This window comes from Eupeodes corollae, chromosome 2 (genome assembly GCF_945859685.1).
Source record: "Eupeodes corollae chromosome 2, idEupCoro1.1, whole genome shotgun sequence".
Classification (NCBI taxonomy): domain Eukaryota; kingdom Metazoa; phylum Arthropoda; class Insecta; order Diptera; family Syrphidae; genus Eupeodes; species Eupeodes corollae.
In genome coordinates this window covers 126,970,919-126,984,631 of record NC_079148.1, presented here as the reverse complement: position 1 = coordinate 126,984,631, position 13,713 = coordinate 126,970,919, and the positions used below count along the sequence as shown (strand labels likewise).

The 13,713-nt window shown below is 32.0% G+C and overlaps 1 protein-coding gene across 1 annotated transcript in view; it reads left to right on the top strand.

Moving 5' to 3' along the window:
* LOC129944004 (adenylate cyclase type 6) overlaps positions 1-13,713 on the top strand; it is a 117,022-nt gene that overhangs the window by 33,634 nt on the left and 69,675 nt on the right. The window contains exons 2-4 of the mRNA XM_056053128.1: positions 2,784-2,899; positions 3,220-3,447; positions 3,725-3,845. Of these exons, the coding sequence (XP_055909103.1) occupies positions 2,786-2,899; positions 3,220-3,447; positions 3,725-3,845 (463 nt within the window). The 5' untranslated portion in view covers positions 2,784-2,785. The remainder of the gene's footprint in view (positions 1-2,783; positions 2,900-3,219; positions 3,448-3,724; positions 3,846-13,713) is intronic.

Here is a 13,713-nt window from a genome sequence, read left to right as displayed (position 1 = left end):
GACCTTTTTTTTACAAAAAATAAAACTCTTAAAAAAAAAAACAATACTAAAACTTGGTAAAAATTTACTTCCGACTCAAATAGCTTTTCAAAAATTAAAAATATTGGCTTCAAACTTATTTTTTTTTTCACAGAAAATATTGTTTTCGATATTCAGTAATTTTTGTATCAAATTCCAACAGTCCGTTTTTTCATAAAAAAATAAAATCTACAAAAAATAGTACGCAAATTTGGTAAAAATTGATACAAGTACATATAGAAAAACTTTAAAGCAAGACAAATCGAAAGACGGGATGGGAAGTTATTAGTTGGTCGCATCCCAGCCTCTTTTTTGAGTTATATTTCGGAATTTTTAGGTTATGTGGAAACAACTTTCATATACGTTGTTGAAAAACTATTTTCAAAAAATGTCTATCCCATCAGTCAGAAAAAAACCAATTCAAACATTTTACCATAAGAAAGTCTTCATTTAAAAATATATGTATATGTAAATAAATTGAAAACACAAACAATATCTCAGGAAATTTTAAGATATTTGATTTAAAATGATAGATAAGGTTCCACTTATGGATATAAAAGGCATCTTTCCAAAATCAAATACCAATTAAATTTTAACTTTTCTATTTTAACAGAACTGAGGAAACTCATAATGTTTCAAAAATAGCTAAAATAAATGAAGTCCTTGTTACAAAATAAAAGCAGAATAATTAAAAAAATAAAACAAATTAAATTTTGATAAGAAATAAAAAAAACTCTAAAAGAGGTTTAGGAATAAAGAGAAAGTGGCCCGAATTGTATCATATTCTTGATAATATCAAGTCTCCAATCAAATCAAGTTATCTAACTATGTAATTTGCTTTTATAGGCCATCAAAAAGCTTTATGCATTTATGAAACTATCAGAATAATTCAATTTTAGTATCTAACCATATACCTTCTATCAATTTCCCTTCTGTTTTCTAATCGAACTCTACCAAAATCATTAAGGCTTATCGCATCATGGAAAACAACATTTTGACCATGAACGAAAATCCGAATAATCTTGATGCTCAAGTGATGCCACTTTTATAGATCATAGAGTAAAATAAAAGTAGTTTTAATGTATGCTATAAAATAATGTCCAAATGAAAATTAAAGTGAAATAAATGATTCTATAAAAATTACACTAATTTTACAGAGAAATATTGGAAAAAGCAATTAACATTGTCAAAAAAGTAATACCTAAATACTTTTTCATTAAAATCCCAAAAGATGTTTTTGAGATACCTAAGCTGTAAGTAAAACAAAAAAAATTGTGTCAGAAAATCATTAATATGTAAAAATAACAAACTTTACTTGAAAATACAGTCTCAATTATCTCTAAAACACGGTTTATCAAAATAATTGTCATGAGTAAATTCTAAAAATTCAAATAAATTGGGAACACTTACACAAATTTCAGTTGTTAGAAATAATATCTTTCCAATCAGTTTGAAGTGGATAATTGTTTTCGACAAAGTATACCAAGTTCGATATACATAAATGTATACTTCTAAAGATTAAATTGCTGCATGCACTTTGAGAATAATTCCATTACCTCCTTCTCCCCTGAACATGTACCTTTATGTATAAAATTATCCTATCAAAAGATATATAAATATTCGATTTCATTAAAATTGTATGATTTAAATTGGAAAAGATATTTCTCAAAAAAAAATTCTAAATTTCAAGAAATATAATCTCTAATGACATAAATTTAATCATTAATTTAATGATTTTTCATTTATTATTCTCTGTCTTTATCAGTCTCAATCAAAAATACAAAAATTCACCATCTCATCGTCTCGTTTCAATGAATTTCACTCAATTTAATCCTCACGGTTCTGCAAAAATAAAATAAAAATACAAACAAAAATAAGAAATAAGTAAAAGGTAAAAGCCACCCTTAGCCACCTCATTAATAATTCCGTTGTGAAATCGAAGAAGAATCCTTGTTTATTTAAATTGATAGAGTATTTTTGTGTGGGGGAGAGGAAATAATAACAGCAACAAAAAAGGACTATCTAACAGCGACAGAAGCAAGCAAGTTTGTTAGCACTTAAAAACGACTAAAAGGATCTGTTTTTTTTTTTCTGTTTGGAAAAAGATTTTTCTCTTTCCCCATCATTTGGCACACTTTGACAATGATAGGGAACGGAATTGTCAGTTTGGGTCTAATTCTGGAATGAAGTTCAATTTTAGACTTTACCTTTTAAGTAAACAAAATTCAAATTGTTTATTCACGAATTCAGTGCTTTTTGTATTAAAGTTTGTTTCCTTTAAGAAGAGAAAGACAAAATAAGTTTTGTAGACCAAATGTAGGATAAGGGGTCTCCATAGAACGGATGAAGGAAAGTGTATTACTTTATTGTGGCTTTAACGCTTTTTTCAATAAATATAAAAAACAGGATAAACGGATACCTATTTATCACAAGGGACAACCTATGATTCCTGATGATTGAAATGTTGACAGATTTTTGCACTCAAGCTGAATTGCTTTCAAGGGAAGGAAACCATCAGAAGGGTTCATTTATGTCAACGACTTATAGGCTCAGAGAATATTGATATATTATATTTAAGCTATCAAATTCTTAAAACATCAGTAAGTCCTTATAAAGGAAACGATACTTCCATTTTTGCACCACTTTTATGCGATTATTACTTGTCCTAGAGAGATTGGGCAAATTTGATACATGCAAAACTTTCTATGTCCTTAAGAAAACTCTTTTAAAACTATTTAATAATTTATTTCCAATTTTCATTTCAGCCATGAATTCACACACCAACCCTTCGGTCATGTTTCGTTCGTTCTCTTCGGAAAGTCAAAAGAAGGAATGGAGCAAGCGTCTGTCGCTAAGGGGCACTCGCCACTCCCAGAAAGATGTAAGTAGCCATTGCATAAGTACACTTTATTCAAATATATGCATTCAATTCTTGAAAATTGCTCTTTTAAACTTGAGATGAAAAAGAATTCAAGAAAAAGAAAATGAAAGTTTTCCATTTCCATATTGCAACACAGTCAAAAGTACATAGTTTAGTTTAGTTTTTCTTTTTCTTCTGCCGATGGCGATGGCAATGCCGTCCCATCACCTTGAACCTTGTTTATTTTTCCATTTTTTATTTCATTTCAAAATCTATATATACGCCTTGATAAACCTCACACCAACTTGTGCATCGTTTTTGTATCATCTGTACTAAAAAAGGAGAAGAAAACAACATCTGGAAAGTTTTCCGGTCGATCTTCCTCACTCAAACAGCCTCGGTCTGTTCAACCAGCACTCGAGCTACAAGTACCCACCATCCCTCAACCGCAAATTCAATTGCCAACAACTACTCAACCCACCACACCGAAGAAATCCAATTGGGAAGTTATCGAACATTTTAACCCCTCGAAGGGAGGCAAATCGTCTGTTAGTAGCAGTCTTATAGCGGTAAGTACTTTTTATAAAACAAACTTTCATATCCATATAAACTTCTGTCGGTACATAGTTTGCCACTGCCTCAAGGGAACTTGAGAAAGAAAAAAATTGAGTTCATTTCTTTTTGACATTTAAAAATAAACTGTACCATTTGCAGTGGCGTAGAGTGTATGTGAAAGAGTATTTGCATTCTAAAGAGTACAAATACAGGAAACTCATTTGTTATTATAATCATGATGATGAGATGCATTTTGTGTTGTATGCTTGTGTTTTTTTTGTCAACCCCCAGGTAGGTGTGACGAGATGCAATATTGATGAGTCCTTGGATTCGACCAACTCGGGTTCAACGTGTACAAGTCCAATGCTATGCCAGCGAGACGAGGCTGCACAGCTACTGCAACAGCACCAGGGTAAGTTTGATTTTTCGTTTTTCTTTTTGTTTAGTTATAACACAATTTTGCCAAGGATTAAGCTTTTCCCACATCAAGGACATTATAATTATTATTGCTGCCAAGCTAAGGCAAGGTATCTTGATTGGGGAGATTTGTTGCTCGTTTTTTTTTTTAGGTACAAAAAAATGACACTAAATCATGAAGAATTTTTGCACAAAAAAGGATAAGTTTGCAGATAAAAAAAGCTTGGGAATTCTCCTTTTCGTACTTTTCCTTGTGTCAGGAGTTTTTTGTTTGCATTTACCCAACTAACCGGAAGAAATATAATCTTTTTCTTTATAAACTTAAATCAAATTTCACTGCATCCGGATTAGGGCCGTTTTGTTCGGTCTTTATTGCGTTGATGAAACATTTATTGAATTATTCTAACTTAATTATAAATATTTTATAGAAGAATATCATGTTGAAGGTAGACTAAAGCTTTACTCAGATGAGTAAAGCTGAAAGTTAAGTGAGCTTATAAATGCTGCATCCAGCAATGCAGGAGGATGTCTGTTTTATGCTTCATTAAAAGTGTTATGAAATTAAGAACTATTTTTAGAATGAAAAACGGGAGGTGGGTTACATCAAATTTTGATAAGCTGTCTTAATTCACAAAAACTAAAGGATTACCTAACGTTTTAAAATGATTAATTTTTGTATTTCTTTGGGTAATATTTTTGAAAAACTTAAGGTGAACGTGATTTAAATAAAATGAATTTTAGTCCTAACCAATATTTCTTAAATTTGATTTTTGGAAAATGTGGTTAGAATTGTTCTTTGTTTCTAGTTTTCAAAAAACCTTCATTAAAAATGTATGTTACTCATTATTTTATGTACACTTAAGAAAGGATATTTAAAAGATGATTCATACTAATAATTGTTTAACTCTGTCAAAGAATTCGAACATTTTTAAAATAATGGTTTTTGATATGAAATAATTTTGAGGTAATTTTCAACCACTTTTTTGAAACTTATTGGGCGGTATCTCAGCCATAACTGGATGAATGTTGGGTTTAAGTGCTCAAGAGTTAAAGGTTTATCTGCATAAACACTGTCTTGCTTGAAGCCCCACAAAAAAGTTCAGCGGTGTCACATCGCACGATCTTGGTGGCTAGTCGATTTCGCCACGACGAGAAATTACGTGGCTAGGAAATGTCCCTAGCAATAAGGCCATATTCGCTAGAGAGTTGTGTTAGGCTACATACGATCTTGTTGAAACCATATAGATTCTCCAAGTCGTCTTCTGCAATAAAAGTTGGTTACCATATCACCAAAACTCTCCAAATTGAAGGTGACAATCGTTGTTTTGGAAGAAGTAATGTCCAATCACACTTTCGCACCAAACAGTGACTTTTTGCGGATACTTGAGGATTCTCAGAACCTCAAATATGGCAATTTTGTTTATTAACATACCCATTGAGAGAGAAATGGGGTTAGTAGTTGAAGAAAATTTTGTTCGAAATATCGCTGTCCACCGCATATTGTTCAAGAATCCATTCAACGTATTTACGACGTTGTGTGTGGTCAGCTGGCTTTAGTGGTTGTGTAAGGTGGACTTTAAATGGACTAAGGTGTAGATCTAAATTGAAAAATAGGCCATAATGTGCCACAAGATAGTCCTAATTCCTAAGAACGACGAGGGGCATAGGGCCTCTACCTCGCCTACGCGCCATCGTATACGGTTTCCAGAGATGTGTTTCAGCTCCCTCCAACTTTTGCCTAGTGAAGTTGATCCCAACTCGCCTGTTTTGTGCCATGTGCTTTTCGAACGTCCAGCTCTTCTTACTTCTTGTGTGAGCGGATTCCGCTGCATTGCTTGGCCTGCAATGCACTCGTTACCTTTTCGAAGCGTATGTCCAATATATTGACACTTACGCCTTTGTATTATAAAGTCTATAGGTTCCTGGCCTGTCCTTCTATGAAGGACCTTATTTTATACGATTTGGCCAGAAAATCCTTATGATGTTACGAAGACATCTATTCACGAAGTTTTGCAGCTTTCTTGTAATGGCTGAAGTAACCTTCTAAGTGATTCGACATTTGTGCGAAACAGTCGTAGTTTTGTTCTTAAGCTGATAGAGTTATTCCTCCAAATTTTTCACATACCGAACGCCACTTTTGCTTTGCCGATGTGGCAGGTGACGTCTTGTTTAGTACCGCTTTCGATGGAAATGATACTTCCAAGGTATTAAAAGCTCTCAACGTTTTCCACCGGTCCACAGAGTGTTGATATGATCAATACAGGAGGATACAGCGCGGAATCCTGTTTGTTCGGCATCGATTGTGGCCTCAAGGTGTTCTCTGTTGCGTTCCAATATGACTTTTGCTACTATTTTGGCAACCGTAGGTAGAACGAAAATTCCTCTCCAGTTTTCGCACTTTGTTAGATCTGCTTTTTTTGGGAGTTTGACTATAATTCCTTTCTTCTACTCATAGGGGAAGCTTTCGGCGGTGCAGGCAGATGAAGCAGTCCGCTTGATGACGTTAGAGGTGCTTGTAAAAGCTCTGCGGGATTTCCATTAAGTCCTATCGCTTCATTGTTAATTGCTGCAAATATCTCATCTTTACTGGGAGGTCCGGTGCGGATTCGGAGATAAGTTCGTTCAGGCACTTCAGAAAGCATCGGTTTAAAATTGAGGAAAAGTGTTCTTTCCACCTTCTTACTTGCTCATCCACCGAACTTATCATAGTACCATCTACTTCATTCACCAAGTGTTGCTTTGAGCAGTGTGCACCGATCAGCTCTTTGGTTATTCTATAAAGGTTGAAGTTCTGTGTGCCCTTTGATTTTTTTTTAAAATAAAGCAATTAAAATTTACAATTATTGTTTTTTAAAGTTACAACATATAAATTAAGTTACTTCGTCATTCAAAAACGTGCGAATTTTTTAATTTTTTGTATTCAAATCAAATCAAATGGGGTGGCGCAACAGTCCGTTGTGAACCAGGGCCTAGTGACTTACAACTCTCAACCATTCCTGTGTGCGAGTACTGTTGTCAGGAATGGAAGGGACCTACAATTTAAGGCCGAATCCGAACGGCTAGTTTGAGAAAGCACTTTTTCATGACAAGAATTACTCTTGAAGGAATTGTCAATTCCTCGCAAGAGGCAGTACCCGCGAAAATTATTTTTTTAAATTATGGTGGCACAGGCAGGGATTGAACCCAAGACCTCTTGCATGACAGTCCAACGCACTAACCATCATGCTACGGGTACTACCCGTATTATTGGGGATAAATTGATCGGCACACTGTGAACGTACCGCATATGCAAGCAAAACGAAATCTTCAAAAAGCATCACCGGAACATTCTTTGAACAACAAGAAAGCCAAAAAAATAGAAGTAGGAAATATGTCGATTGAGCAACTAAAGATTGTTTTAAATTAGAGCCTGATCCTAATATTTCAGGATGTTGCAACAAAGAAGACAGAAGTTTTAGCTGTCTCAAATAATATTCAGTTGTTACGGCCACAAAACGTTTACCTGCTTAACAGCATACAGAACACGGAAAGCTACTTTCAAGCGTTGGAACGTCAACATGAAATTCTATAGCGGAAAGAAAATGAAAATTCTGTTGTTGTGCATTTTCCAGCAGAAGAGAAACCCAATAAAGTTGACTTTGCAAAACAATCTTGCATTGGGCTTCTCCAGCTCCGAGAAAATGCTGAATTGCCAATTTAAAATACACATGAATTCACAAATGGAATCACAAACAAGTCCACAGTTAATCATACATTTTAATCCAGTGACACTGTTAATAAAATAATCGAAGATACACCACAACTAAAGAACTCTTTAATTGTTGAATATCGCCAAAAAAGAAATGTTCCACAAGGTTGTGGATTAAGTCCATTAATGTTTGCACTACAAATTGATGACGTATCCAAAGATTTCCCTGGTGGTATAAAGGTTGGTGAAAAGTTAATAAAATGCTTCTATAAGCGGATAACATTGTGCTTTTGGCTAATAATTCCATGGCTTTGCAGTTAGAACTAAACAAGCTCAAGCGTTTTTGTGATTTATGGGTATTAACTGGTGCAAACTCGAAAATCATGGTTTTTGAAAATACTCAGTGAAGAAGAACTTAACAAGAAAAATGGATTTTAGAACGTGACACAATATAAATAATAAGTCAGTTCAAATACTAAGGTTTTTTGATAACTCATAACATTGACTTTTGCACATATGTAAAAAAAATGCAATGCAGCCAAAACGGCAATAAATCTTATGTGGAGTAATTTCTTCTGTATGTGGATGGAATTGCTAAGTTGAGAGTCTTTAGCGGACCATTAAAACATGCCTGTGCTATTGAAATCAAGTGATTGAGTATCAAAACTTAGAAGAGTTTAAAGTAATTCAACGCTTATTTTATAAGCACATCTTTAAAATTGATAACTCAACACCTATACGGTGATTTCTTGCTTTTATCTTTTTGTCAACATTGATTTAAACAGCTGAAACACATTTTGTGTTTTTTTTTTCACTATTAAACATCCTTAATTTTGCCTATCATTTAACAATGAACCTTCTTACAAACGAAAAACGCTTGAAAATTATTGAAATTCATTATCAAATGCGTGTTCAAGTTGGCCGAAGATCCACTTTTTTACCGAAAAATTGTGTTCAGCGACGAAGTTTATTTTTGGCTCAATGGGTACGTAAATAAGCAGAATTATCAATTTTGGAGTGAATAATACCCAGAAGCATTGCAAGAGCTACCAATGCATCCAGAAAAAGTCATAGTTTGGTGCGTTTTATGGGCTGGTTTCATCATTGGACCGTACCTCTTCAAAGATAATGCGAATCGCAACGAAACTGTAAATGGTGAGCGCTACCGTGAGATTGTCTCCAACTTTTTTTGCCCGAAATGCAAGAGCTTGACTTGCATGAAATGTGGTTTCATCAAGACGCTGCCACATGCCACAAAGCACACGCAACAATATACTTATAGAGTTCAGTGAACATATTATTTCACGTTCAGGACCGGTCAATTGGCCTCCGAGTTTCCTTACACTTGAAGTTAGAAACGATTTAAATGGTTGCTTAGGTTGAAAACTTCTTTGTCTCTATGTGAATCATGCCTTAGGTTACCGTAACAGTTTCGTCGATTGAATATTAAACTAATGAAAATGCTGATTAAACAAAATGTAAAATTATATTTTTGTTAAAACATGTTTTAAAATTTAATTTTTTTTTTATTTATTAAAAATTTATTAAATCTGATTTAATATTTTCAAATATGTTATATTTGATAAATATGTTTGTATTTATAACCTTAACTTTTTTCTTTTTATTAAAAACTCGTAATATGTCAATCAGGCAGACGGCAAAATTGTTGCCAAGCCTTACAATTCTTGAATCAACAGAATGTAAAAATTAATCGAGATTATTTCAGGAATCAATTTGAAAAATCATAAACTGACAACAGGAAAACCTGGGAGAGTATAAATAGTTCATTACATCCCAAACCGAAAAAGAATACGGATTGTCCATTCCTGAAAAATTACTCAGGGAAAGAAAAACTTGATAAAATTAATCAACTAAACAACAAATTCTTCTCTAGCATAGGCAAAAAATTCATCTCAAAATGAACATCTGAAAATATCGTCTTTCCAATTCAAAGGCAACTAATTCGAATCTCGAAAACATTCGAATGTATTTGAAGCCATCAAAAGCTAATCACATTGATAATCTCTCTACCGAAATAATTAAGAAGTGCAAAGAAGAGATGTGTGTTCCAATTACAACAATTATCAACATATCCGTGAAAGTTGGCTACGTTCCAAGTATGATGAAAAAAGCCCGTGTTATCCCTGTCTTTAAGAATGGTGATGTTGAAGACTACAACAATTATCGTCCCATCTTAATTTTATCAATCTTATTGCAGATTATCAAAAAATTTATTAACAACCAATTACTTCAATATATATCGAGCGAAATAAACTGTCAAGCACAACACAAAATGGTTTCCGGAAAAATCAGACACTAAAACAGCACTTCGAAGTAATAAAGACAATCGCAACCTTTCCATCGCGCTTTTCATAGACTTTTCAAAAGCATTCGACTACCCGTCAACTATTAAATCCTGCTACGAAAGCTTTTTGCTCTTTCATTTAATTGGATCAAATCGATGTCAGTACATAAGTTTGGAAGGATATGCAAGCCATAAGCAACCATTTGAGATGGGGTACCACAAGGTAGTGTACTTGGACCAACACTTTTTTGTTTATATATCCAAGTTAGTCTGTTTAAATATCTTGGACTTCAGGTGGACTCATCACTGGAAATACTACCTATCAAAACTATTGAAAATACTTTCATCTCTACCTAGCGGTTTCGGTCGAATTGGTAGTAACGTACCTGAAAGTCTAAAAACAGAAATGTACTTTGCCTCTTTTCACAGTCATGTGAAGTACGAAATCATTCAAAGTTTAAAAGTTAAGGCCATGAACTCAAATCGAAGTCATAAAGTATTGCATTCCCAAGAGATTGTATTCATTTACAAGCCTGGTACCTACAAACAAAGAAAATGGACAAATATTATCGAAGAAGAGTTGATTTGTCTAATAGGAACCACTTAAAAAATTATGTGTGATTGCAAAATGGGAAGTTTTAGGCTTTAAATAAATTTGATAAATGCGACAAGAATGTTTGTTTGAATTAAAAATTGAAATCCAAATATTGAAGAATTTTTTTAAGCAGTTAGTAACTCTCGAAAAATTTATATTCACATTTATACCAAGTCACTTAATTCGAATACATCCAAGATTTTTAGACTCTTAAAACATAAGGATGTTTGGGGGTTTATTAATAATTCGTCCTCTTTTTGAAAAGAAAGATATTTAAAAGATTTACTTGGCTGAATCAATATAAGCTAAATTTTTGACGTACTGCCAAGTATAGACATAATATATTATTGCTATAAATCAAGAATGTTGAGTGCTTTGTTTTTCTCTACCATTTAACATTTGTACAGGTATACCCTTTATATGCTTCCCTATGTACTAAAGTACTATGTTTATACTTTAATGTTATAACCCCTTTTATATACTATAAATATAAAAACATTTCTTACGAAAACTCAAAAAAAATATTTTCAATATTCAAGCCTTGTTCACCCCAAAAAGGATTCCAAAAAAAAAACACACTTATTTCATTTTGTCTGTTTTGGTGAACATGAATATTTTCCGCGAAAATCAAAATATTTTCAATTTTTTTTTAATTTAATGATTTCCTTGAACTCCAAACAAAAATAAAAACAGGATTTAAAATTTCCTCAAACTTTTCTTAGCAAAGTTTTCTGCTAATAAAAAAAAAAGAAAAACAAATAATTCAGTATAAATCTCTTTTGACAAGTTATTTCTCAGTTTTCAAAGTTGTCATGTCAGCAGTTAATGATGATAACTTATCATAGCACAATTGAATTGTGTGGAAAATTATTCATAGAACGTGTCAGTGTGATGGGATGTGGTGTAATACGGGTCTATTAATTGGAGCTTCTTTAAAGTAGGTAATTGGAATAAAAATACCCAATTTCAGTTCTTCTAAAAAACAGTGTTCAAGATTGTATTTAAGATCTTTTAACTTGTTTATGTTTGTTTTTGAAATTCAAACAACGTTGGAGACTATTTAGACAATTAATTCTTCCGATATTTACCTAAAATTATTCAGTAAAATACCAACATACAAAAAACCTTCTCAAAGTTAATGTGTTCGTTGTTTAAACCACCGAACCGCCACCGTCGCTTCCTGTTTGCATTACAGGATGTGTCACCGTGAATATACTATGAGTACATTTGCATACATACAAAATGAAGGTCACGATGCATAATACTGTTCTTTTCATGGACAAAATATTCCACGAAGGACTTTCTCTTGGAATTCCTATTTTGAAATGTTCCTTTATTGTTTTTCTTTGTTTGCAATTACATGCAGAATATGTCCAAAAAGGACTCCATTACTTACTTACTTAGGTTTTATTCATGTTCATGTAGCATTAATAAATTTAATTCACTCCTCATGTCTTCTTATCAACCATGAATTTTATTTTCTTCTTTATGTGTTGTTTGTATTTTATTCGTGTAATTTTATGTTCTTGGGACAAAGTTGTGTTTGAACTTTTTAATTTTTTGCTACTTCAACTTTTTATCCTCCAAATGAATATTTGTTTTCCTCTATTGTCTTAAAAAATGTTGTATTAATTCTGCATTGTCTTTTTCTGTTTTCCTTTAGAGTCTTCTATAAATTTTTAATAGAATTTATACTTGGCGAATAAGAACAATACAAAAAATTGGTCCTATAACACAATCTTGTGGTATATCATGTTATTTTGTTTTTTTCTAAAGTAGCCACAGACTTTGGGGAATAAAAACTTAAAATGTTGATTCCGAGTTCAGATTTTTTGAATCTCGTCTTAAAGACTAAAAAACTAAAATAATTTTCTTTAAAACTGTGTAACTTTATGTAGGACTTATAGAGTTCGAACTATGGATTTTTAACTTCCCATAGGAAGTGATTGTAATGGGTCCGATTTGTCAAATTGAAAATTTTGACATTTCTCGACGTTTCAAGGTCCCTAGAGTCGAAATAAAAGATTTTTTGAAAAAAATCTGTGCGTGCGTGTGTACGTACTTTCGTACGTCCGTACGTCCGTACGTCCGTACGTCTGTACGTCCGTACGTTCGCGACGTTTTTTTCGTCGTCCATAGCTCAAGAACCAGAAGAGATATCGACTTCAAATAAATTTTGTTGTACAGATAATAAGGCAGAAAGATGCAGAAAGGGCTCTCAAGAAAATTGCGTGGGTGGTTTTTTTTACCATAGCAGTTTAAAAAAAAGGTGAAAATTTTGGTTAACCCTTAATATCTTACGAACCAAAAATGCTAGAGACTTGAATTAAATTTTATTTAATAGACTGTAACGTGATCTCAAAGAAGTATATTTTTTGAAAAAAATCCATGTAACGGTTTTTTTTTCTAAATCAAAAAAACTGAAAAACAAAAATTTGTCACCTCCTAAATTTAACGACTAACATATGGTTTCATCTCCAAAACAATTTTGAGCAACGGAGAATAATGTTTTAAAAAACTGAAAAAATTTTGAGAAAAATCGAATTGACAGTTTTTTTTTATAAAAAATAAAAATCTAAAAAAAACATTACTCAAAGTTCGTAAAAATTAAATATCGATTCAAATATCTTTTCTAAAACTTGAAATTTAGACTTCAACCTTATTTTATCTTATAAGAAATATTGTTTTTAACATTCAGTAAAATTTTGAGAAAAATCAAATTGACAGTTTTTTTTATAAAAAATTAAAAACCGAACAAAAATTAACAAAAGTTGGTAATAATTGAATATGGATTCAAATATCTTTTCAAAAACTTGAAAGTTAGACTTCAAACTTAATTTATCTTATAAGAAATATTGTTTTAAGCATTCTGAAAGATGTTGAGAAAAATCGAATTGACAGTTTTTTTACAAAAAAAAAACCTTAAAAAAAATTTATAAAAGTTGGTAAAAATTGATTTTCGACTCAAATATCTTTTCAAAAATTGTAGATATTGGCTTTTAACTACTTTTATCTTTTAAAAAATATTGTTGTTAACATTTAGTAAAATTTTGAAAAAAATCGAATTGAAAAACAAAAAATTAAATACCTAAAAAAAAAATTAACAAAAGTTGGTAAAAATTGATTTTCGACTCAAATATCTTTTCAAATCTATAAAATATTGGCTTCAAACTAATTTTATCTTATAGAAAATATTGTTTTCAACTTTCGATAGAATTTTGAAGAAAATCGAATTGACGGCTTTTTTACAAAAAATAAAACTCTGAAAAAAAACA